We start from the raw sequence: 26,767 nt of genomic DNA, 5'->3' as shown, positions 1-26,767 counted from the left end.
TATTTTATAGATTACGGTCTGGGCCAGTTTTGTTTGCTGAGCAGATTGCGAATGCTCGGCAGACTCTGCTCCAGGCGATATCTCCATTTGCTGAATGATGACGGGGAGTCGCCTTTATTGTATTCTCTCATTTTCTACTCTAGGCTTCCTCTGACGCCATGCGCTCTGCGAAGTTGCATGTTTCCACTCCCAGTCTGCCGGACTGCCTGGACTTGAAAAGTATATCCGTCCCCCTTACCGTAAAAGAAGATTACCTGCAGTTGCAGCAGGATTTCTGTTCTGTATCGCAGAAAGGTAATGAGGGTGTCCGTGCGAGTTTGGCCTCTGAATTGGTGCAGTGCAGATTCAACAGAACGATAGCGGGATTTAAAGGGTTAAATTGTGAGGGCAAGCTGCATAAACTTGCCTTGTATTCATAAGAACATAAGACTTGGGAGCAGGAGTGGGCCATTCGGCCCCCCAAGCCTGCTCTGCCATTCAATGAGATCACGGCTGATCTTCGACCTCAACTCCACTTTCCTGCACTATCTCCATATCCCTTGATTCCCTTAATATCCATCTGTCTTGAATATATTCCCCTGACGTTAGAAGGTTGAGGGATGATTGAGGTACTGTGTTTAAAATGATTTAAGGGATTTGATTGAGTAGGGACAGGGAAACTATTTCTCCCTCTGGTGGGGGGGAAACCAGAACAAGGGTGCACAATCTTTTATAATTAGAACTAGGTCACTTCGGCGTGAAATCAGGAAGCACTTCTTCACACGATGGGTAGTGGAAATCTGGAATTCTCTTCCCCTAAAAGGTTGTGGATTGACATTGATCTATTTTTGTTAGCTAAGGGTATCCAGGGATATAGAACAAATGAGGGTAAATAGAAGTACGGTAAGGATCAGCCATGATCTAATTGAATGGCTGAACGGGCTGAATGGGCCCACTGCTGTTCCTGTGCAAAGCAGACTCCTTAACCGATGCTAAATGTAAGCTGCCATGAGTTGGGAATGGAGTGGCCACACGGCTGGTTTTTCACCAGCCCAACATGGCTTTTGGAATATTTGCTGATGCCAATTGGCAGTTTTAAGTGCTTGAAGCCTTCATGTCATCTATGTAGGGCAGGCACTTCCTGCCCACCAACCTTGCTTCCTGATGTCACAATTTTAGTTCCAATTTTTGTGTCAACACTTCCCATTCAATCTTGCGGTTAACTATCGCAATGCAGTTGCAGGCTGTGGCTACTCTGCTCTGTGGAGCTGGTTTCTGAACACACAAATTTTTTGCCATCTTGTCTATAAAAAAAACTTACTTATCACAAGCATCATCGTGGGAAAGTAACTAATATCTTCTTTTAAAACAAACGTTGTGTTGCTAGTTAAACTGGCAACAATTCCATTAACCTGTCAGAAGGCAACCCGAACTGAGAAGGGTGAACTGGCTTGTCATTTTCTTCTCTGGTCTTCTGTACTGGACTGGATTCTTTTATAAAAAAAAAATTACAATAAATCTATCCTTTTCCCATGAGGTTTAATTCTTTTTCCTGTAGCAGCGTGGGTGGGTTCCAAAGTGTTTCAGAACTGACCACTCTACATGAGTGGCAGTGCAGTGCAACACCAGGTGCTGTGGAGCAGCAAGGCATGGGATTGTCACCATGGTTCCCTACACTTCCTGATCTTGGTCAGGCTGCTGGGGGAAGCACAGAGCGGAAGATGGACACTTGCATAGAAACATAGAAAATAGGTGCAGGAGTAGGCCATTCGGCCCTTCTAGCCTGCACCGCCATTCAATGAGTTCATGGCTGAACATTCAACTTCAGTACCCCATTCCTGCTTTCTCGCCATACCCCTTGATCCCCCTAGCAGTAAGGACCTCATCTAACTCCTTTTTGAATATATTTAGTGAATTGGCCTCAACAACTTTCTGTGGTAAAGAATTCCACAGGTTCACCACTCTCTGGGTGAAGAAGTTCCTCCGCATCTCGGTCCTAAATGGCTTACCCCTTATCCTTAGACTGTGACCCCTGGTTCTGGACTTCCCCAACATTGGGAACATTCTTCCTGCATCTAACCTGTCTAACCCCGTCAGAATTTTATATGTTTCTATGAGGTCCCCTCTCATTCTTCTGAACTCCAGTGAATACAAGCCCAGTTGATCCAGTCTTTCTTGATAGGTCAGTCCCGCCATCCCGGGAATCAGTCTGGTGAACCTTCGCTGCACTCCCTCAATAGCAAGAATGTCCTTCCTCAGGTTAGGAGACCAAAACTGTACACAATACTCCAGGTGTGGCCTCACCAATGCCCTGTACAACTGTAGCAACACCTCCCTGCCCCTGTACTCAAATCCCCTCGCTATGAAGGCCAACATGCCATTTGCTTTCTTAACCGCCTGCTGCACCTGCATGCCAACCTTCAATGACTGATGTACCATGACACCCAGGTCTCTTTGCACCTCCCCTTTTCCTAATCTGTCACCATTCAGATAATAGTCTGTCTCTCTGTTTTTACCACCAAAGTGGATAACCTCACATTTATCCACATTATACTTCATCTGCCATGCATTTGCCCACTCACCTAACCTATCCAAGTCGCTCTGCAGCCTCACAGCATCCTCCTCGCAGCTCACACTGCCACCCAACTTAGTGTCATCCGCAAATTTGGAGATACTACATTTAATCCCCTCATCTAAATCATTAATGTACAGTGTAAACAGCTGGGGCCCCAGCACAGAACCTTGCGGTACCCCAAAGGAAGGGAAAGGAAATTGCACACTTTCGAAGACCTGACTTGAATGTCACAGCAGTAGCCTAGGTATTTGCACAATAATACTGCCCACTATACCTTGTTGAAAATGTAATATTTATTGTGTTTTTGGATAGTTTTGTGCATTGGGATGACCTGAGGTCATGAAAACCACCTCGTGAATGCTAGTCCTTTCAAGTTTATGGAACTAGTTGGAATAAAGTGTGAGCGTTACTTGAGAAAGCACAGCAGTGACATAGGGGTCAAGGTTCAGCCGCCCGCTAGAACGACGCATATCGGAGAGGCCCGCCTAATTTATAGAACAGAACCTGTGCCGAATACTTACCTCGCGATTCTCCGATAGCTGTCGGCCCAATCCCACCTCGGCACGGCACAGCAGGAGCTGCTGGGGGCGGAGCTCCAGCCCTGCACCCAAAACCGTGCCAGCAGCTGCGCGCGTGCAGTAGCTGCCGGCGTCCTGTCTCCGGGGCGACCAGCCTATCCCAGGCCAAAGGGATGTCGCCCCTCTACCCGGCCAAGTGGCCTGCGCATCTTACCTCGGCGGCGGGGCCTGTCCGACGTCTCGCTGGGGCCGGGTCCCGCCCAAAGAGACGTCGGCAGCCCGGCATTGGCATCGTCGTCTTCTCTCTCTTTCTCCCCCCCCCCCCCCCCCCCCCCATCTTCCTCTCTTCTCCCCCTTTCCCCCCCCCCCCCCCCATCAGCTTCTCTTCCCCCGCCCCCCCCCCCTCTTCTCCCTGGTGCTGCAGTAAGTGAGTAGGAAAAAAAAAATTCTTTATTGAGTGATTTTTAATTTTTTTACATTTATTTGGATTGATTTATTGGTTTATTTATTTATCATTTATTATTGATGATGGCTCTTTATTTGTAAAAGTGAAGTGTTTAATGTTTGTAGCCCCCCCCCCCCCCGCCATCTCTCATTCCATACGCCTGATTTTCAAGTGTAGGCAAGGTTTTTCTGAGCGTACAAAAATCTCCACTTACTCCAAACTAACTTAGAATGGGGTAAGTTTTTGCCGCCTAAACTTGCAAAACAGGCGTAAATGGCTGGACATGCCCCCTTTTTGGGAAAAAAAAATCTCTCCTAAAATGAAACTGTTCTAACTGACTAGAACTGGAGCAAACTAAAGGCCGAGAATGACAATTTCTAAGATACTCCATTCTAAACTAGTTGCTCCAAAAAAAAAATAGGAGCAACTCAGGCCGAAACTTGAGCCCATAGTGTGCCACAGATTTGATGCTGTTCAGTTCCTGCTCCCCACTCTCCCCTCAGTCCGAAGCTGCTGGGTCCAGCCCCTAAAGAGGCTGTAAGGGGAAGGCAGAGATCTTCTGCTGTCTGGTCAACCATTCAAAGCAGCAGTGAGGGGCAAAGCCAATCACCTTCCCTACCCTCCTGCAACAGTTCATCGACAGATCGGGCAGGCTGCTCGATGAATATAAAAAGAAAAGTGAGAAACCGTGTGCTCAGTTTTTAAAAAGGTGAACTACTTCATATTTTGTTTTGTTCCAGTTCACTCTGGTTTGAAGTCCCTTTTCAACACCCTCGCGATCGAGAAGGAGAAGTTAAAGCAGCTGTGGGCGAAGGAGCTGGACCCCACTGCACCAGCCATTCAGATCACAAACCTAAAGAACACCTTGTCTGAGGTGAGCACACTGCTTGGGCTGTGTCTTTGCTCAGCTTCTTGCCACACCAAATCAGCCCCCCGGCTACACACCCCTCCCTCCTCTGTTCAACCTCCTTCTCTGGCTTTTTCCTTTTTCGGATTCCTTTGTTTAACCTAAAGGATTTATTTTCCACTAATTGTTGCATTCAGATGTGAATATATCGCACTGTATAACTGATGGAGAGGAACCGAGGAACAGAAGTAGGCTATTGACCTCCTCGAGCCTGTTCCGCCAATTGTTTTCACTCTAACTCCATCTACCCGCCTTGGTTCCCTAACCCTTAATACCTTAGCCTGACAAAAAATCTCGGTGTTGAAATTTTCAACTGCCCCCCCCAGCCTCAACAGCTTTTTGGGAGAGAGTTCCCGATTTCCACTCTGTGTGTAGAAGTGCTTTCTGACATTCCCCCCGAGTGGCCGAGCTCTAATTTTAAGGTTATGCCCCCTCGTTCTGGAGTCTCCCATCAGAGGAAATAGTTTCTCTATCTACCCTCTCAACTCGCTGCCTGAAAGGGCGGTAGAAGCAGAAACCCTCATCACATTTAAAAAGTACTTGGATGTGCACTCGACGTGCAGTAACCTACAGGGCTACGGACCAAGAGCTGGAAAGTGGGATTAGGTTGGGTAGCTGTTTGGTGGCTGGTGAGGACACGATGGGATGAAATGGCCTCCTTCTGTGCTGTAAATTTCTATGAACTCCTTTGTTGATCATAAACACCTCACCGATGACATGGTGGGCGTAAGCACTGCCCAGTGAGGAAGTGGCACTTGCCCACAACAAATGGCCCACGCTGGATCTGTGCTGAGCTATCTAATTGCAACCGGGGTAGCATTAGGGGCACTACGAGGCACCTATGGGAATTGGGTTGCGGGGTCAGGGTGGAACTGTCGGCCAGGTCCCTGCTCGTTGCTCTCTAGTAAGCTATGCTGGAAAGTGCACGTGTTGGAGGATGAGGTCGGAGTTGGTTGTGATGCCCCCTCCCCAAATCATGGTCAAATAGACTGTTCATGTTCGCTGTCCACCCTAACACTTGGTGAGGTCTGGAAAGGCATCGGGTGCTTGTGGAAGAAGTTACTACCTTCAGACGAGGAGCACTTGCAAATTATAAGCAAACTGATATTTCTGGGAATGCAATATCTTTGGATACTTGTGCGGTCCAAGTGTGACCAGCAGATTGGAACTTCTCCAGGCACCAACACCTTTCTGCATCGTAAGCCTTAGGCAATCCAGGCTCTATCCCAAACCCTACCTTGAAGCTAAACTCCCTTACGGCTAATTTCTGAAATTAACCTATGGCGTGTCCCTAGGTCATGTCTCAGAATGCTGATCTGCGGAATCGTCTGCACAGAATCCAGTGTCTGTCCAGTTTTACAGATGTAGTAACTGATCCCATGGCTCCTGTCAAATCTGAGGTGAGTCAGAATTCTTCTTCTGGGGACCTGGAATTATCTGTTTCTTTATCAGGCTGCATCAGCAAACTACTGGGTGCATATACACCAATAGGGACCATGAGAACATAATAGGAGCAGGAGTAGGCCATTTGGCCCCTCGAGCCTGCTCTGCCATTCAATAAGATCATGGCTGATCTGATCTTGGCTCAGTTCCACTTTCCCGCCCGCTCCCCATAACCCTTGACTCCCTTATCGTTCAAAAATCTGTCTATCTCCACCTTAAATATATTCAGTGACCCAGCCTCCACAGCTCTCTGGGGCAGAGAATTCCACAGATTCACGACCCTCAGAGAAGAAATTCCTCCTCCTCCTCAGTTTTAAATGGGTGACCTCTTATTCTGAGACTATGCCCCCTAGTTCTATGTTCCCCCACAAGTGGAAACATCTTCTCTGCATCTACCCTGTCAAGCCCCCTCAGAATCTTACATGTTTCAATAAGATCACCTCTCATTCTTCTAAACTCCAATGAGTATAGGCCCAACCTGCTGAACCTTTCTTTATAAGACAACCCCTTCATCTCAGGAATCAACCTCGTGAACCTTCTCTGAACTGCCTCCAATACCAGTATATCCCTCCTTAAATAAGGAAACCAAACTGTACGCAGTACTCCAGGTGTGGTCTCACCAATGCCCTGTACAGTTGCATGGTTTAAACCATCTTTTAATTGTGAGAGCATCATAGATGATGAGCATACACTTCTGGTGATGATACTCTTCATCTAAAGCCATCAACATATCCTTCTATTCCTTTCTCCTGAGGCATAAAATACAAGAGCAGGGAGGTTATGCTTGAACAGTATAAAACGCTAATTAGGCCACAGCTAGAGTACTGTGTGCAGTTCTGGTCACCGCATTACAGGAAAGATGTGATTGCACAACAGAGGGTACAGAGGAGATTTACGAGAATTTTTTAGCTATGAGGAAAGATTGAATAGGCTGGGTTTGTTTTCTTTGGAACGGGGTGGGGGGGGAACCTTTTTTTGAGGTGTATAAAATTGAGAGGCCTAGAATAGAGTGGATAAGAAGGATCTATTTCCTTTACTACAGGGATCAACAACCAGGGGGCATAGATTTAAAGTAATTGGTAGGAGGTTTTGAGGGGAATGTTTTTCACCGAGGGTGGTGGGGGTCTGGAACTCACTGCCTGAAAGGGTGGTAGAGGCAGAAACCCTCACCCCATTTAAAAAGTACTTGGATGTGCACTTGAAGTGCCGTAACCTACAGGGCTACGGATCAAGAGCTGGAAAGTGGGATTAGGTTTGATAGCTTTTTGTTGGCCGGCGCGGACATGATGGGTCGAAATGGCCTCTTTCCGTGCTGTAAATGTCTGATTCTATGGGCCCAAGTTTCCGCCCCCTGTATTAAAAAAAAAAGTGTGCCGACTTTCTGGAATAAAAAGGGCGCCTGCTAATTCTCCGAGCTCCTCAGGATGTCTTCGGCACAGCACAAGGGGTGTGAGGCGGAGCCAGGTCCCGGCGCTGAAAACAGTGCAGGGACCTCTGCACATGCGCACTAGAGTGTGCGCGCATGTGCAGTAGCTCCTTGTAGCCCGATGCTCTGCAGTTCAGCCTCCTACGGCTGGGTTTTTGGGTTCAGCCTGTATTGAATAGTTATGAGTAGTTTACTTCTCTGGCAATGTGTTTTGTATATATGATACTGTTTAGCATTGTTGTGTTAATAAGACTGCTTGTCTGGGCAGAAATTAATGGCTTTATAACTTTGAATCTTGATTTTTGAAAAGTTTGGGGCAAATGTATTATTTAATGGATTTTGGTCTAGCCAATTGTCAAAGTGAACATGTATTACTTGTAGCCAGAACCAAAATATTTGGCACAGTTTATCCACTTATCATTTCATGCACACTGTAATGGTAAACTGTCAATCTCAGAAACATAGGAAATAGATGCAGGAGTAGGCCATTCGGCCCTTCGAGCCTGCACCACCATTCAATAAGATCTTGACTGATCATTCACTCAGTACCCCTTTCCTGCTTTCTCTCCCTTGATCCCTTTAGCCATAAGGGCCATATCTAACTCCCTCTTGAATATATCCAATGAACTGGCATCAGCAACTCTCTGCGGCAGGGAATTCCACAGGTTAACAACTCTGAGTGAAGAAGTTTCTCCTCAACTCAGTCCTAAATGGCCTACCCCTTATCCTACGACTATGTCCCCTGATTCTGGACTTCCCCAACATCGGGAACATTCTTCCTGCATCTAACCTGTCCAGTCCTGTCAGAATCTTATGTGTTTCAATGAGCTCCCCTCTCATCCTTCTAAACTCCGGTGAATAAAGGCCCAGTTGATCCAGTCTCTCCTCACATGTCAGTCCAGCCATCTCTGGAATCAGTCTGGTGAACCTTTGCTGCACTCCCTCACTAGCAAGAACATCCTTCCTCAGATTAGGAGACCAAAACTGAACACAATATTATTCCATTCTGAAAAAGACCCATTTATCCTGACTCTCTGCTTCCTGTCTGCCAACCAGTTCTCTATCCACATCAATACATTACCCCCAATACCATGTGCTTTGATTTTGCACACCAATCTCTTGTGTGGGACCTTGTCAAAAGCCTTTTGAAAGTCCAAATACACCACATCCACTGGTTCTCCCTTGTCCATTCTGCTATTTACATCCTCAAAAAAATTCCAGAAGATTCGTCAAGCATGATTTCCCTTTCATAAATCCATGCTGACTTGGACTGATCCCGTCTTTCCAAATGCGCTGCTATTTCATCCTTAATGATTGATTCCAACATTTTCCCCACTACTAATGTCAGGCTGACCGATCTTTAAATACCTGTTTTCTCTCCCTCCTTTTTTTAAAAAGTGGCGTTACATTAGCTACCCTCCAGTCCATAGGAACTGATCCAGAGTCGATAGACTGTTGGAAAATGATCACCAATGCTTCCACTATTTCTAGGGCCACTTCCTTAAGTACTCCGGGATGCAGATTATCAGGCCCCGGGGATTTATAGGCCTTCAATCCCATCAATTTCCCTAACGCAATTTCCTGCCTAATAAGGAATATCCTTCAACTCCTCCTTCTCACTAGACCGACTGTCCCCTAGTACATCCAGAAGGTTATTTGTGTCTTCCTTCGTGAAGACAGAACCGAAGTATTTGTTCAGTTGGTCTCCCATTTCTTTGTTCCCCATTATAAATTCATCTGAATCTGACCTCAAGGGGTCTACGTTTGTCTTCACTATCTTTTTCTCCTCACATATTTTATAGAAGCTTTTGCAGTCAGTTTTTATGTTCCCTGCAAGCTTCCTCTCATACTCTATTTTCCCCCTCTTAATTAAACCCTTTGTCCTCCTCTGTTGAATTCTAAATTTCTCCCAATCCTCAGGTTTGTTGCTTTTTCTAGCCAATTTATATGCCTCTTCCTTGGTTTTAACACTCTCCTTAATTTCCCTTGTTAGCCACGATTGAGCCACCTTGCCCGTTTTATTTTTACTCCAGACAGGGATGTACAATTGCTGAAGTTCATCCATGTGATCTTTGAATGTTTGCCATTGCTTATCCACTGTCAACCCTTTAAGTATCATTCACCAGTCTATTCTAGCCAATTCACGCCTCAAACCGTCGAAGTTACCTTTCCTTAAGTTCAGGACCCTAGTGTCCGAATTAACTGTGTCACTCGCCAGTTTAATGAAGAATTCTACCATATTATGGTCACTCTTCCCCCAAGGGGCCTCGTACAACAAGATTGCTAATTAGTCCCTTCTCATTACACATCACCCAATCTAGGATGGCCAGCTCTCTAGTTGGTTCCTCGACATATTGGTCCAGAAAACCATCCCTAGTACACTCCAGGAAATCCTCCTCCCACCGCATTGCTACCAGTTTGGTTAGCCCAATCAATATGCTGTCCCCAACCTCACTACTACTGTTTGGTGGTCTGTACACAACTCCCACTAGCGTTTTCTGCCCTTTGGTATTCCGCAGCTTCACCCATACCGATTCCACATCACCCAAGCTAATGTCCCTCCTTGCAATTGCATTAATTTCCTCTTTAACCAGCAACGCCACCCCGCCTCCTTTTCCTCTCTGTCTATCCTTCCTAAATGTTGAATACCTCTGGAAAACTTACATACAATTATTGGAATACAGGCAAGAATTTTGAATGAAAGTCTAGCTGTAACAAGTCTACAGGGCCTCCTGTTCAGCACCCCACCCCCCTCCCGAAGTGCTGGTCGGCGGCAGGGCCTGCCCGACCAGTATCTCCTGAGGGGGCCCACCCCAGCAGGCTGTTGGAGGGCTCCCGGTGCTGCAGTAGGTGAGTAGAAACGTAATTTTTTATTTATTTATCATTTATTATTGATGGCTCTTTATTTGTAAAAGTGAAGTGATTAATGTTTGTAAACTTCTCTTTTTACCCCCCCCCCCCCCCCCCAATCACTTGTACCCTACGCCTAATTTATAAAGTGTAGGCAAGGTTTTTCTGAACATACAAAAATCTACACTTACTCCATTCTAAGTTAGTTTGGAGTACGTTTTCGCTGCCTAAACTTGCAAAACAGATGTAAGTGGCTGGTAACACCCCCTTTTGGGAAAAAAAAATACTGTTCTAAATCAAAACTATTCTAACTCACTAGAATTGGAGCAAACTAAATGCCGAGAATTGCAATTTCTAAGAAACTCCATTCTAAACTAGTTGCGCCAAAAAAATAGGAGCAACTCGGCCGGAACTTGAGCCCTATGTACTTATCTAGAATTCAATGGCAAGCTGGATAAGCACATGAGGGAGAAAGGAGCAGAAGGATATATTGATGGGGGTAGATGAAGAGGTGTGGGCGGAAGCTCGTGTGGAGCATAAACAGCGGCATAGACCTGTTGGCCCGAATGGCCTGTTTCTGTACTGTTTATACTTCGTATAAAGCTGGCAACTTGCAGGCTCAGTGGCATCAGAAACCCACATCTTTGTGAGCTGCTGCTGGTCTTCTCTTGTCTTTTACTGGTTTATGAAGAGCAGTGGTGCCATTACAGATGTGCATCCACAAAGGGTTTCCGTTTTGAGTGCTGCTATCCTCGGACTCCATGTTTCGGGTAAAGATGCCTTTAAACTGACGAGTTACCACTTGTGGCTTTCCCAACCGTGACCCAGGAACCAGCATAACACACTAGGCAGGGTGAATGATCCTTTTTGGAAAGTTCTGTACTACCTGTGGAGAGACACAGACTCGAACAAATTCTAGTCTTTCAGATTCTCGGACTCTCTCAATTCTTGCAAGTACAACTGTGATACTGCCCAGTACAACTGATTAGCAGGGAAATGGTTTAACAATTCAATCAATCGTGAACATCCATCATTGTGGAAGTTTTGAATGGATTTCAAAAGGGATCTGTTGGGTTATAAGGATTAACAATCTTGGCTATCCGTCACCTAGGAAATTCACTTTCAAGTCCAGCACACATTTTCCCATAAACATTATTAGCTGCCACGGCCGTTAAATGTGTTATTGTGCAGTGTTTTATCCCAGCTTGGTGATTGAGCTGTGTACACATTGTTTACTGAACTGGCTTAAGGGCAGTAAGATTTTTTAGTGCGATTTTCCCCATTGTGTTGGAAATGCTTGCTCAATCTATTGCTAAAATAATACGTCAGTACAGTTTCTATAAACATGCAAAGAGGCCACGCTGTGGAAGGATCTTGCAGTGTCCCTGTACTGAGGATCCTGGAATGTTGAACTGAAGAGGGGGAATTCTGTGATAAATCTCATACCTTTCTCTGGAACATGGGAGCTGAGTTCATCGCATCATTAGATCGTACAGCATAGAAGGGGGCATTCAGCCCATTGTGCCAGCTCTATGAAAGAGCTTCCAATTATTCCCCCACTCCTGTCCTTTGTCCTTAGTCCTTCACATTTCTCCTTTTTAAGACTACGTCCATTTCCCTTTTGAAAGTTACTATTGAATCTGCTTCCACCACCTTTTCAGGCAGTGCATTCCCAATCAACATAACTCTTGAGTAGAAACATTTCATCCCATTTCCCCCCTGGCTTTTTTAGTAACTTTTGAGAGGGGAATTGGATAAATGCTAGCAAAGGAAACATTTCTGGGCTGTAGGGAAAGAGCAGGGGAGTGGACTCACTGGATAGCTCTTTCACAGAGCCGGCACAGGCACGATGGGAGCCTTCTATGCTGTAAGATTCTATGAAAGAAGAACATAAGAAATGGGAGCAGGAGTAGGCCATTTGGCCCCTCGAGCCTGCTCCGCCATTCAATAAGATCATGGCTGATCTGATCTTGGCCTCAACTCCACTTCCCTGCCCGCTCCCCATAACCCTTGACTCCATTATCATTCAAAAATCTGTCTATCTCCACCTTAAATATATTCAATCACCCAGCCTCCACAGCTCTCTGAGGCAGAGAATTCCAAGGATTCACGACCCTCTGAGAGAATAAATTCCTCCTCATCTCCATCTTAAATGGGCGACCCCTTATTCTGAAACTACGCCCCCTTTAGTTCTAGATTTGCCCACGAGGGGAAATATCTACCCTATCCAGCCCCCTTAGAATCTTATATGTCTAAATGCGCAAAGTTTAAACCGAGTATGTTCAAAAATAAATATTTGAGTTGCTTATTTTGTGCAACAGAACTGGCGTGTTTGTTAAATATATCTGTAGCTTTGTTTTGGAAGGCCTGCATGAAATAAATTATTGAAGGGGTGGGGGGGAAACAATGATCCAAAGGGGAGGAGTTTGTAAAACTGCAAAAACAGTGGCGGTTACTCTGAACGTATTAAGCTGATGTTTAATTAACCTTACCCTCAGGTGTCCCGGAACCGGTCACTGACCCATCAGCTGTCCCTGGAGAGCAACGCATCACTGTCCGAGTCGCACGTTGAGTTCTTCGATGCTGAAGATGTCTTGCTGTCGGCGTGTTCTTCTGACAATGAGGTAAATGAGTTGCCGACTTGTTTGCGTAATCTCCAGCAATGTGAGGAATCCAAAGATTTTAGTCCAATTCATTGGTTGTGCAGCCATTTTCTCCACAGATAGCTTGCTGACACGATACTCCCAAAGCAAGCGCTCTACTCGGAACTCCTTCACGGCAAACGAACCCCAGGTGGGCAGAGGAAACGTTACAAGGACACCCTCAAGGCCTCCCTGATAAAGTGCAACATCCCCACCGACACCTGGGAGTCCCTGACCCAAGACCGCCCTAAGTGGAGGAAGTGCATCCGGGAGGGCGCTGAGCACCTCGAGTCTCATCGCCGAGAGCGTGCAGAAACCAAGCGCAGGCAGCGGAAGGAGCGTGCAGCAAACCTGCCCTGCCCACCCTTTCCCTCAATGACTGTCTGTTCCACCTGTGACTTGGACTGTTGAGTCATCTAAGAGCTCATTTTTAGGGTGGAAGCAAGTCTTCCTCGATTGCGAGGGACTGCCGACGATGATGAGCTTGCTGAGTAGCTAAGCCATACAGACCAAGGCGGCCTTGGATTTGATCCACGATCTGTGCTTGCATCAGATATACAGCACGGAAACAGGCCATTCGGCCCAACCTGTCCATGCCGGCCTTTATGCTCACTCCAGCCTCCTTCTGTCTTTCCTCATCTAAATCCTCTATTCACTTCTCCTTCGTATGCTTGTCCAGCCTGCCCTTAAATGCATCAACTATTCGCTTAAACCCCTCCCTGTGGCAGCGAGTTCTACATTCTCACCGCTCTTCGGGTAAAGAGGTTTCTTCTGAATTCCCTAATGGATTTCTTGGTGACTATCTTATATTGATGGCTTCCAGTTTTGTTGTTCCCCAAAAGTGGAAACATTCTCTCTACCCACTCTATCAAAACCTTTTATAAATTTTAAAGCCCTCTATTAGATCACCCCTCATAAGAGAAGAGAGACCTAGCCTGTTCATCCTTTCCTGATATGTATACCCTCACATTTCTGGCATCATCCTTGTAAATTTTCTCTGCACCCTCTCCAGTAGCTCTATATCCTTTTTATAATATGGCGACCAGAACTGTACGCAGTGCTCCAAGTGTGGTCTAACCAAGGTTCAATGCAGGTTTAGCATAACTTCCCCACTTTTCAATTCTATCCCTCTAGAAATAAACCCTAGTGCTTGGTTTGCTTCTTTTATGGCCTTGCTAACCTTTTAGTGATTGGTGGATTTGTACTCTGAGATCCCTTTGTTCCTCTACCCCACTCGTGCCTTCCAAGTAATAAATGACCTCACATTTATCTGTGTTGAGTTTCATTGGAAATGCTGTTCCTCGAGCTTATGTTGAGCTTCATTGGAACAGTGTCAGAGGCCAAAGTAAGAGGGGGACGGAGAATTAAAGTGGCAAGTGGCCCGAAGCTCCGGGTCACGATCGCGGACTGACGGAGGTGTTCAGCAAAGCGATCACCCAGTGATGAGTACACTACTCTTGCTGCAATAACCCCGGGTTTGGAAACGGATAACGGCCAGGGTCCTCAATACTGATTGCTCTCTGGTGATACCTGTTGGAAAGTTTGCATATTTGGTGAGGGCAGGATCAGGCTCGGGTGCAGTGCTCCCTTGTAGTTGAATAACCTGCCGCTACTTGCTAACACAGGTCATGCATGGAAAATCAACACAGGAAACCTTTTGTAGAGAGTCGGGAGGGGTGGGGTGAAAATTGTTGGAGAAATTCAGTGAAGGGGGTTGATTTGTACCTTGCATTTCTTCTCCATCTTTCAAACCACATCGGGAAGCCATTCTTTGAGTTTACAGCTTTGCCTCAAGTCGTCATCATCATAGGCAGTCCCTCGGAATCGAGGAAGACTTGCTTCCACTCTCAAAATAGGTCCTTAAGTGGCTGAACAGTCCAATACGAGAACCACAGTCCCTGTCACAAGTGGGACAGATAGTTGTTGAGGGTAAAGGAGGGTGGGACAGGTTTTCCGCACGCTCTTTCCGCTTGATTTCTGCATGGCCTACTCCTGCACCTATTTTCTATGTTTCTATTGACGCTGGGTCTGTATGGTGTAGTTCCACACTTTACATGCATTTACCCACTAAGTTAATTAGGGAGCTTCGGTATCTGGCTCTGGTAGTTAATGGGCGTAAGTGTGAACTTTTAGACCTTAAATAGCAAAAGAAAAAAGGAAGCACTCTTATACTTGGTGTCTTGCATTGAGGCAATGTGCGCATTAATTAAATGTGTGTTACAGAATCTTGCAACACAGAAGGAGGCCATTCAGCCCATCGTGCCTGTGTTGTTGGAACATGTCTGGCTGTTACCATGGTTAAAATCACCTCAATGGTGCCATTGATTGCCATTTACTTTTAAACTCATTAAATCTTAAATCTTAAATCTTTGTCACAGATGTCTGACGATGATGACTCATCCACCAGCGAAATCACCAACAGTAACTCTGAGGAGAATCTGGATACTGTGGATGCAGCCATGCAGGAAATTACAGGTTTGTTTTGTTCGTCTTACATCAGCAGTATGAGGAACCATCTCTAACTTTCACTTTCTGAAATGTGCACAAAATAACGACCGATCACCTGCAGCAATAATATCCTGAGAGATTATTTCAACCTTCAGCCTCTCAAACCCCCGAGATGTCTCATCTCCTCAAATTCTGCCCTTTGGAGCATCCCTGATTATAATCGCTCAATTATCGGTGGCTGTGCCTTCAGCTGCTTGGGCCTTAAGCTCTGGAACTCCCCCCAATCCCCCAAACCTCTGCGCCTCTCCTCCTTTAAGACGCTCCTTAAAATCTACCAATTTGACCAAGCTTTTGGTCATCTGCTGTAATTTCTTCTTGCGTGGCTGTGTCAAAAAATGTTTTGTCTTGTTGCATCCTGTGAAGTTAAAGGTGTTATATAAATACAAGTTGTTGTTGTTGTTGAGATCTTCCAGTGCAACATATGTTCAATGGCTACTAGAAATGCTCTAGTCCCCACTCTCATCCCTCTTCCTGGATGCTGACTCTAGCTCAACTTTCACAAAGTCTGCCTATTTCCCCCTCCAGAACATTCCGTCTCAGTCCCTACTGCACCCCCAGTCTCGCCAAAACATTCATCCATGTCTTGATCACCTCCAGACTTGACTTTTCCAACACTCTCCTCTTGAGTCTTTCCCTACATACACTTCAACTCATTTAGGACTCTCCAGATTTCCCCCCTTAGTTTCTGTTCTTTTGAGTTCTCCCATTCACCGCACACAATCCTGCTCACCTATCCTAGCTGACGTCCATTGTTCAGTACCATTTATTTTCAAAATCCTTCTATTTGGATTCTTCCACAGACTGTTCTTGCTGATGTGTGCAACCACCTTTGGCCCAACATCTCTGTCTGCATCCTCTGTCCTTCCCACTCTGGCCTGCTGTGCGCTCCCTCCCACACCTTCCCCAACTTGTGTTCACCACACTCTGAAACTCCCTCCTTAAACACCCCAGCCTTGCTACCCCTCTCACCAGCTTCAACAGCCTCCTGAAGGACCTACTTCTTCAACAGTGCCTTTGGCCGCCTTCTGTGACTCCCTCCTCCTCCTGTCTACTTGAGTCTGGCCAGAAGGTAGAGTGCCTAACTATGGTGCACTGTGCTGACAGGGCTGTATAAATGTAAGTTGTTGAGTGTTTCAAAATGTGTGATGCCACATCCAACAACAACATCAGCTTGCACTTGTATCGTGCCTTTAACACAGCAAAAAGCCCCAAGCAGCTTAAATAATTCATTTTACTGTCTGAAAACGTATCTAGCTTATTGCCAGTAATACCATGTTGTGTGGCATAACCATTCAACCAATTTCAGCAGTTCATGTAAAACATAGAAACATAGAAAATAGGTGCAGGAGTAGGCCATTCGGCCCTTCTAGCCTGCACCGCCATTCAATGAGTTCATGGCTGAACATGCAACTTCAGTACCCCCTTCCTGCATTCTCGCCATACCCCTTGATTCCCCTAGTAGTAAGGACTTCATCTAACTCCCTTTTGAATATATTTAGTGAATTGGCCTCAACAACTTTCTGTGGTAGAGAATTCCACAGGTTCACCACTCTGGGCGAAGAAGTTTCTCCTCATCTCGGTCCTAAATGGCTTACCCCTTATCCTTAGACTGTGACCCCTGGTTCTGGACTTCCCCAACATTTGGAACATTCTTCCTGCATCTAATCTGTCCAAACCGTCAGAATTTTAAACGTTTCTATGAGGTCCCCTCTCATTCTTCTGAACTCCAGTGAAGACAAGCCCAGTTGATCCAGTCTTTCTTGATAGGTCAGTCCCGCCATCCCGGGAATCAGTGGTGAACCTTCGCTGCACTCCCTCAATAGCAAGAATGTCCTTCCTCAAGTTAGGAGACCAAAACTGTACACAATACTCCAGGTGTGGCCTCACCAAGGCCCTGTACAATTGTAGCAACACCTCCCTGTCCCTGTACTCAAATCCCCTCGCTATGAAGGCCAATATGCCATTTGCTTTCTTAACCGCCTGCTGTACCTGCATGCCAGCCTTCAATGACTGATGTACCATGACACCCAGGTCTCGTTGCACCTCCCCTTTTCCTAATCTGTCACCATTCAGATAATAGTCTGTCTCTCTGTTTTTACCACCAAAGTGGATAACCTCACATTTATCCACATTATACTTCATCTGCCATGCATTTGCCCACTCACCTAACCTATCCAAGTCACTCTGCAGCCTCATAGCATCCTCCTCGCAGCTCACACTGCCACCCAACTTAGTGTCATCCGCAAATTTGGAGATACTACATTTGATCCCCTCGTCTAAATCATTAATGTAGAGTGTAAACAGCTGGGGCCCCAGCACAGAACCTTGCGGTACCCCACTAGTCACTGCCTGCCATTCTGAAAAGTACCCATTTGCTCCTACTCTTTGCTTCCTGTCTGCCAACCAGTTCTCAATCCACGTCAGCACACTACCCCCAATCCCATGTGCTTTAACTTTGCACATTAATCTCTTGTGTGGGACCTTGTCGAAAACCTTCTGAAAGTCCAAATATACCACATCAACTAGTTCTCCCTTCTCCACTCTACTGGAAACATCCTCAAAAAATTCCAGAAGATTTGTCAAGCATGATTTCCCTTTCACAAATCCATGCTGACTTGGACCCATCATGTCACCTCTTTCCAAATGCGCTGCTATGACATCCTTAATAATTGATTCCATCATTTTACCCACTACTGAGGTCAGGCTGACCGGTCTATAATTCCCTGTTTTCTCTCTCCCTCCTTTTTTTAAAAAGTAGGGTTACATTGGCTACCCTCCACTCTATAGGAACTGATCCAGAGTCAATGGAATGTTGGAAAATGACTGTCAATGCATCCGCTATTTCCAAGGCCACCTCCTTAAGTACTCTGGGATGCAGTCCATCAGGCCCTGGGGATTTATCGACCTTCAATCCCATCAATTTCCCCAACACACTTTCCTGACTAATAAGGATTTCCCTCCGTTCCTCCTCCTTACTCGACCCTCTGACCCCTTTTATAAAAGTTATTGATCTACACAATCCAGTTTATACTGTGGAGCCACAGCAGAAGGATTGTCACACAAACACATGGCAGCACATCATAGAATGATACAGCACAGATGGAGGGCATTCGGCCCATCGTGTCTGTGCTGGCTCTTCGAAAGAGTGATCCAATTCTTCCCACTCCCCTGCTCTTTGACTATATCCTGTAATTGATTCCCTTTTGAAAGTTGCAATTTGATCTGTTTCCATCACCTCTCAGGTAATGCATTTCAGATCCTAACAAATGGCTGCATTTAAAAAAAAAATTAAAAAAAATTCTCCTCCATCTCTCCTGGATTTTTTGCCAGTTCTCTTAAATCTGTGTCCTTTGATTATCGACCCTCCTGCCAGTGGAAAGCAACTTCTTCCCATCTACTCTTTTCAAAACCCCTCTATCCCACCTGCCCTTAACCTTTTCACCTTTTCTGCTGTAAGGAGAACAATGGCGAACATTAGGTGATTGAGTTTACAGGACTTAACACTAGGGTTTTTAGGTGGCAAAGTAAAGCTCAAGGGACTGGGTGGTGCAGCCAGTTAGCAGCTGCCCTTCGACAGGATGTTTATTTTAACACCGAGAAAGCAAAATGAAGAACTGAGACTGAAGGTGAAGGGCATTGCTCAGGTTGGAAAGAGTAAAAGACAATAAGTCACAGTTTTAAAAACCTGTGGACAGTCGGAGGAGGAGAGGACTGAGGGAAGTGAGGAGTTCCACAATTTTACAGTCCTGCGAAAGAATGAGTTAGAGTAAGAGACAGTGAAGTGAGATTTATTTCAACAGAATGAGGAAGCGGGGAAGAAATGTACGTAAGACACTTCAGAGGAACAAGAAGGGAAGGTTTAGAGGCACATTGACTACAGTAATATGGATAAAGTAGAAGGACTAATTCCGTGCTCCCACAATTAATCTTGATGGAGGGTAAATCGAGGGTTCCCGAATGTAACTCACTACTGGAAGTACGGGAGCAGGGAATCAGTCCTGGGGAGATAGTGAGCCGGTTTGGAGGCTAAAGATAGGAGAGGGACAGCTTCAGAGATGTTATTTCTTGTATCCTCTCCAAGAGTGTGTGAGAGATGTTAGAAGAGCCTCCCCACATATGGGAGCAGTATTCAAATCTTGAATCCTTGTTGGCTTCAGAGGGGCTTGCATAAAATGAGCTGGAATCATGTCAACATGGTTTCTAACTGGGGTGTGTCCTCAGCATTAGACTGGTTGCAATTTAGCACTCAAACTAATCATCTCATCCGGGAAGCCAGAAATATCACCGGTGTCGGGAAGTAGAACGACTCCTGGTTAGGGAGAGGGATCTATCCTCTGGGGAAGGGAGTAAGGAGGGTCTCCTTGGGGTTGCAGTCACTTCAAGAATCCGCACGTGACCGTGGGAGCTTGGAACTGCAATCACCGTCTCGAGCACGCTCTCCTCTGTGGCAGGCTCAGTTATCTGCCCTCAATCAACAGGCCGACAGGGTGCCATCGATCATTGACCATCCATTGTGGCTCATTAGAAGGGTAGACATGTCATTGGGCCTTCGGACTCTTCCCACCCAGCTTCATCCAACCCTGCATAATGGTGAGGCTGCTCCTAGCTGGGCAAAGCAGTAAGAAGCTTCACTACTCCTAGGCCTTGTGCTGGCGTCCTGTGTCTCTGCTGAGGCCTTCAGTGGGAGATTTGTTGAAATCTTTGTAGCTTTTCTGCCCCTTTCAATGCAGTGGCTGCCTCCTGCAGCACTGCCTGGATTTTGCTTGGGGTCCCCTTGCAGCAAGTCTGCCACGAATGCTTAATGACACCCCCCCCCCCCCCCCCCCCAGAACAGGGGAATGGGCTGGGGTCAGCGCAGCAGCTACAAGTCCTATCCTGACTCTATAGGGGTGGGAAGAGGGGGAAATTGCAGGCCTGGGTGTCTGCCATGGGCAGGCACTCCATCCCCAGCACCAACATCCCTCACCTTGACACACAACCTTTTGCCATCTGACAAAACTATTTTCAAAGTGTAAGGTGAAGTACGGTAGCTAACTGGAGAGGTTGATGATACAGGGTGGAGAAATGTGGAGATGTATTCCTTTTTCTGGGAATGACTACCCTTGTTTTCGGAGCGCAAAATACTTGGCTAAACTACAGGAATGGCACTCAGTATGTGGACCCAGCGTGCCCCAACTCATTGTTAAGCAATGCATGAGAATAGCCTCGCGACCCTTTTTCATTCCTGTACTTTAGTTCTCTCTCTCTCTCTCTCTCTCCCTTGCTCGGTGGAGGGAGGCAAATCCACAATGGAATAATTGTATGTGGTCTCTGGATAGAGGAGGTTTGATAATCAGAGCCTTTTGTTACTTGTGTGGGTAATATCTGTGCTCAGTTCAGCATCTCCACCTGGTGGTAGAGCTGAGATTCAGAATTCTCGGGTTTGAATCCACGTGGAATTTTTTAGGGGCTACTGATCTTATTCTTTGTGCAAATTATTACTTAATTTCCCTTCGCTAATAGCAAATAATCGATTTGTGAATGAAAGGAAACTTTCATTCCCTGAATAGAAAATGGGGTTTTAATCTATATGCCAAGGTCACCCAGCTGTGCTTCACCAACTCCTCTCTCAACCTTCCACTGTCTTTGGCCCCCGCCACAAACTCCCTTCCCTCGTCACTGATTCTATCCCCCTCCCTGGCCGCTGTCTATCAGCTGAGCTAGACTGTTCACTAGTCCTACAACCCTCGAAGAACTCTGGCCTCCTGTGCAAACCCCTCTCCCTTTGCCTCACCATTGGCAGCCGTGACTTCAGCCCCAAGCTCAGGAGTTCCCTCCCTAAACCTCCTCCTCTAAGGCACTCTTTAAAACCTCCCTCTTTGACCAAGCTTTTGGTCTCCCTTAACTTGGTGTAAATGTTTCTGATTACACTTCTGTAACTATGTTAAAGGTGCTATATAAATGCAATGTGTTATATTTGTCACGGAGTTGCATTTTTCACGAAACCTATATTTAATCTTAATTTTTTTTTTAGTTGAGTGAACTGATCTGCAATCCCAGCATGCAATGGTCTGTGTCAAACGCTAATTCATAAAATCTACCCTCTAGTTTTGAATTGTGGCTCTCATGCATGCAAATCTTTGCAACGTTTATGAAAATTAAAAACGATACTCAGTCATTTCAAATCTAGAGAGATACTCTTCTTCTCTCTTTTCTCCCCCCCCCCCCCCCCCCCCAACCCCACCCCGGAAGTAAAAGTACTTTCAGATCTCTGGATACACAAAGAGAAATTGGCCTCAAAGCAACCAGAAGTGGACCTTGTTGAAAGCAATTAGACTTTGTGGCCTTGGCGACGGGCAGTTATACACTGCTGCAGTTATACAATGACTAAGTGTACATTACATGGTTATGATGCTCTTGCCATTACAACCACAAAAGGTTACAGCACAGAAGGAGGCCATTCGGCCCACCATGTCTGTACCTGCTCTTCACTGGAGCAATCTGAAATGAATTCCCTTTTCCCCCATAACCTTGTGTCTTCCTCGGCTTCAAATATTTAAGCCGCTTTCACTTAAAAGCAGCTGTGGTCACTGCCTCAACCACTCCCTGTGGCAGAGTATTCCATCGACATGCCTGCGACTTATGGATATGCTCTGTGTATTTTTGCGAAATATGATCTCTCGGGAATGGGGTGGCATCCACAGATTGAGTGCGAGTTGGAAGGTTGCCTGTGACTCCTGAGTTTTGGCACCACTTTTAGACATGTAGATTTTCAGCAGTCATAAACTAGATAAGCAACCAGTGATCATTAATCAAGTGAAAAGCCAATGCACCTGAGCCTGGTTCATTATATTTTTTGTGTCTGAGAACACTGCAGCTATAAACTCACCAAAGGGAGCTTTCAACAACAACTTTCATTTATATAGTGCCTTTAACATCCCAAGGTGCTTCACAGGAGTGTTACCAAACGATTTGACACTGAGCCACATGAGATATTAGGACAGATGACTAAAAGCTTGGTCAAAGATTTATTTTAAGGAGCGTCTTAAAGGAGGAGAGAGAATTAGAGAGGCGGAGAAGTTTAAGGAGAGAATTCCAGAGTTTCAGGCCTTGGAGACTGAAGGCATGGCCACCAATGGTGGAGCCATGAAAATCAGCGATGGGCAAGAGGCCAGAATTGGAGGAGCGCAGAGATCTGAGGGTTGTGGGGCTGGAGGTGGTTACTGAGATGGGAGAGGCCATGAAGGGATTTGAAAACATTGATGAGAATTTTAAGGAACCTTAGCGTTAACGTTTCAGGTCAATGACCTTTCATCCGAACCCAAAGATTTTATTAGTTGTGTCTGGAGAGAGAAATTTGAGTTACAGAATTGGAGGAGCGCAGAGATCTGAGGCTTGCAGGGCTGGAGAAGATTAGAGAGATGGGGAGGGGCGAGGTCACTGAGGGGTTTGATTGGTGAAACCCTCAAACAACAAGAGCTGCTGCCCTGTTTTTTACATTATTGGATTTCTGAGTTAGGAAAAACGAGATGTGAGAAATTAGATTAAAGTTGTTCTTTTTTTAATAATTCTTTCTAAAGTAGAAGACCCTCCAAGCTGCAGTTCTGTCGATGGGATTCAAAGAAGGTTCTCTCTCCCGGCTCCAGGCCCAAATCTGAGCAATGTCAGCCTGTGGAACGTTCTGAAGAACAACATCGGGAAAGACCTGTCCAAGGTCTCCATGCCAGTCAAGCTGAATGAGCCCTTGAACACGCTGCAGCGACTCTGTGAGGAGCTGGAATTCAGTGAGCTGCTGGATACAGCGAGCAGGGCCGCCGATCCCTTTGAGCGCATGGTAAGCTGCTGCTTCTGCTCCGTGGTACCAAACAGCTGAGTGGGTGCTGGCTCCTCTTCGAGTGAGAGAAATTCACTCTTTCCTCTCGTCACAGCCGTGAATCTTTTATTTATTCATTCACGAATGTGGGCATCGCTAACCAGTCCATCCAGCATTTATTGCCCATCTTTAACTGCCCTTGAGAAGGTGGTGGTGAGCCGCCGCCTTGAACCGCTGCAGTCCGTGTGGTGAAGGTACTCCCACAGTGCTGGTGTAGGTAAGACTTTCCAGGATTTTGACCCAGCGACAATGAAGGAATGGTGATGTATTTCAAAGTCAGGATGATGTGCAACTTTGAGGCGAGCTTGTAGGTGATAGTGTTCCCATGAGCCTGCTGCCCTTGGCCTTCGAGCTGGTAGAGGTCGCAGGTTTGGTAGGTGCTGTCAGAGAAGCTTTGGCGAGTTGCAGTGCATCGTGCCGATGGTACACACCTACATATTAGATGACTGACTGATTGAAGACTTAAGTTTTGAACTAGACAATTTCTCTAGTTGCACGGAGGAAGTCAAGATCAAGTGTAGTCTTCAGGTAAAATGGGGCAGGGGATAATCGGACCTGGGCATGCAGATGTTGAATGTTAGGGGTGTGATTAAGAAGTTTGCAGATGACACTAAAATACATTGTGTGGTTGATAATGAAGAAAGTTGCTGACTGCAGGAAGATATCAATGTACTGGTCAGGTGGGCAGAGCAGTGGCAAATGGAATTCAATCTGGATAAGTGCGAGTTAATGCATTTGGGGAAGTCTAACAAAGTAAGGGAATATACACTAAATGGTACCACACTGAAAATTGTAGAGGAACAAAGGGACCTTGGAGTGCAGGTCCACAGATCCCTGAAGGTAGCAGGCCAGGTAGATAAGGTGGTTAAGAAGGCATACGGAATACTTGCCTTTATTAGTTGAGGCATAGAATACAAGAGCAGGGACATTATGCTTGAACTGTATAAAACACTGGTTAGGCTGCAGCTGGAGTACTGTGTGCAGTTCTGGTCACCACATTACAGGAAAGATGTGATTGCACTGGAAAGGATGCAGAGGAGGTTTACAAGAATGTTGCCTGGACTGGAGAATTTTGGCTTTGAGGAAATATTGGAGATGCTGGGTCTGTTTTCTTTGGAACAGAGGAGGCTGAGGGGAGACCTGATTGAGGTGTGTAAAATTATGAGCGGCTTGGATAGAGTGGATAGGAAGAACCTATTTCCCTTAATAGAGGGGTGAACAACCAGGGGGCATAGATTTAAAGTAATTGGGGGGAGATATGAGGGGAAATTTCTTCACCCAGAGGATAGTGGTCTGGAACTCACTGCCTGCAAGGGTGATAAAGGCAGAAACAGTCACCACATTTAAAAAGTACTTGGATGTGCCATAACCTACAGGACTATGGACCAAGAGCTGGAAAGTGGGATTAGGCTGGCTAGCTTTTGGCGGCTGGCACGGACACGATGGGCTGAAATGGCCTCCTTCCGTGCTGTAAATTTCTATTCTATGATTCTTTGTAATTTAGTCTTCATGCATCTAGCCTTTTTATATTCCCATTATAAAGTCCACATTTATAATTGAAACTGCTTGTGTAAGTTTCTCCTGCTGTAATTATACACTCCTGCCAATGGTAGCGCCTCCACTGGGGAGTGGCTGTAATTACAGCATGACTGGTTTACATCAGCAGTCCCATTTATAAATGTTGAGATACAAATTTATAATGGAACAAGTTGACACTCCAGCCATTTGGTGAGATGGAGGAAGCATCAAAGTTAAGAAGTATTATTGAAAATAAAATGTGGAACAGATTGTGCAGGGAATACAATGGAGACTCTGGGAGAGGACACGGCACGGAGCAGTATAAGGCCAGTGGTTTGAAGAAAGCCAACTTAAAAATGTATTTCCATGGAAGAGAGAGTAGACAAAGCTGAGAAACTCTATAGAAAATAAAAGGTTACACCATACTGCAACAAATAAAATCATGGAAAAGCTAAAACTTGCGATCTAAACTTAGCTGAAGTGACAACAAGATAACTGATGCAAGCTCTGAAATTTTCAGAGATGGTTCCTGAAGGTTTCACAGAAAGCTGTCATTACAAATTTACATCGTCAAAACCCATAATAAATGTGGACATTGGAATATATAATGGGAAAATATTGATATGAAAGGTATCACAAGGTGATCACACTGAAACATACAAAATGCTTACAGGGCTCGACAGGGTAGATGGAAGGAGGATGATACCTCTGGCTGGGGAGTCTAAAACCAGGGGTCAGAATAAGGGGCCATTTAAGACAGAGATGAGAAATGTTTTCACTCGGAAGGTGGTGAATCTTTGGAATTCTCTACCCCAGAGGGCTGTGGGTGCTCCGTCATTAAGCATGTTCAAGGCAGAGATTGATAGATTTTTGGATATTTTGGGGATAGTGCAGGAAAGTGGAGTTGAGGTAGAAGATCAGTCATGATCTCATTGAATGGCGGAGCAAGCTCGAATGAGCTACTCCTGCTCTATGTTCTTGTGTTCTTATCTTCTAATAGGAACTCGAGTTGCACAGATGTAGAATTTTTGATCAATTGTAGATAAGTTCTAATTACTCAATCTGGGCTGCGGCAAATTTGATGCGGGATGGAAGTGAACGCTCGGGGTTCTGTGGTAATACTGAAGGATGCCTGTCACAGCTCGCGCTCCGTCTGCTCTCGGTCACTAACTGTTCCTGTTTCCCTGCAGATTTATATTGCTGCCTTCGCTGTGTCGGGCTACGCTTCAGCTTATTATAGAGCGAGGAGCAAGCCGTTCAACCCTGTCCTCGGTGAAACTTACGAATGTATAAGAGAAGACAAGGGCTTCCAGTTTATTGGCGAGCAGGTATTTATTATCTCTCCTGCTTTCCTCTCCATTTTCTCCCCCTCCTCTGAAGGTGCTGACTGGTGCTGAGGTACAGATAGAGAGGTGTTAGTCTGTCGGCACCTCGGCACCTTTCATGTGCAAGCCAAGGCTGTGAGCCGCTCTGAGTTATTTGACTGTGGAAGGTGGCACCACTGTATCTGATCCTGTCCCACGCTCACACTTGTGATTATCAGCAGGGGTACATTTGATATCAAATAGGAACAGGAATCCTGCTTCTCTACCCCAGTTCCTTCCTCCCCTGGCTGAGGGCAACTGTAAACATAGAAACATAGAAAATAGGTGCAGGAGTAGGCCATTCGGCCCTTCAAGCCGTAGCAACTGTACTGTAACAACCCCAAACCCCCCCACTCCCAGTGGCTGTCACACCAGAGATCAACTAACTGAGCACTGGGCCAGAGACTAAGCTTCAAGTTGTGTGGCTCAGTTTTCCATGGTCATCTCTGCTGGTTTCTACTGTGGTTGCTGTTGGCATCCACAAAGAACGGTTGTGCGAATCCAGCTCCAATCCAACACTAGCCCAAGTTACCCTTTGCCGCACCTACTGTTGCTGGCTGTCCCAAAATGGAGGTTTACTCCAGATTTTAGTCAAATGTAACTTTTTATTTTCTATTTTGGAAATCAAACCCAGTTCTCAATGGATGCTGCCTCTCGATTTAGCGCTGCCATTGTATGAAGCAAATTGGCACTAAGCTGACTTTGGCACTTGAGAAGCCACGAATTTCAGGCTGGTTTTG

At 45.9% G+C, this 26,767-nt stretch overlaps 1 protein-coding gene across 4 annotated transcripts in view; it reads left to right on the top strand.

Moving 5' to 3' along the window:
• The window catches only part of LOC139233761 (oxysterol-binding protein-related protein 6-like), a 105,680-nt gene that overhangs the window by 53,950 nt on the left and 24,963 nt on the right, over positions 1 to 26,767 (top strand). For 3 of the 4 annotated variants that reach the window (XM_070864239.1, XM_070864240.1, XM_070864243.1), the window contains 7 exons: positions 144 to 294; positions 4,258 to 4,391; positions 5,720 to 5,824; positions 12,642 to 12,767; positions 15,164 to 15,260; positions 22,853 to 23,106; positions 25,854 to 25,991. In XM_070864239.1, coding sequence (XP_070720340.1) covers positions 144 to 294; positions 4,258 to 4,391; positions 5,720 to 5,824; positions 12,642 to 12,767; positions 15,164 to 15,260; positions 22,853 to 23,106; positions 25,854 to 25,991 — 1,005 coding nt within the window. The remainder of the gene's footprint in view (positions 1 to 143; positions 295 to 4,257; positions 4,392 to 5,719; positions 5,825 to 12,641; positions 12,768 to 15,163; positions 15,261 to 22,852; positions 23,107 to 25,853; positions 25,992 to 26,767) is intronic. The other variant, XM_070864242.1, reaches the window with a different exon arrangement.

The sequence above is a fragment of the Pristiophorus japonicus genome, chromosome 21 (genome assembly GCF_044704955.1).
Source record: "Pristiophorus japonicus isolate sPriJap1 chromosome 21, sPriJap1.hap1, whole genome shotgun sequence".
Lineage (NCBI taxonomy): Eukaryota > Metazoa > Chordata > Chondrichthyes > Pristiophoridae > Pristiophorus > Pristiophorus japonicus.
The sequence above is the reverse complement of the archived record's forward strand: the minus strand, read 5'-3'. Positions and strand labels throughout refer to the sequence as shown.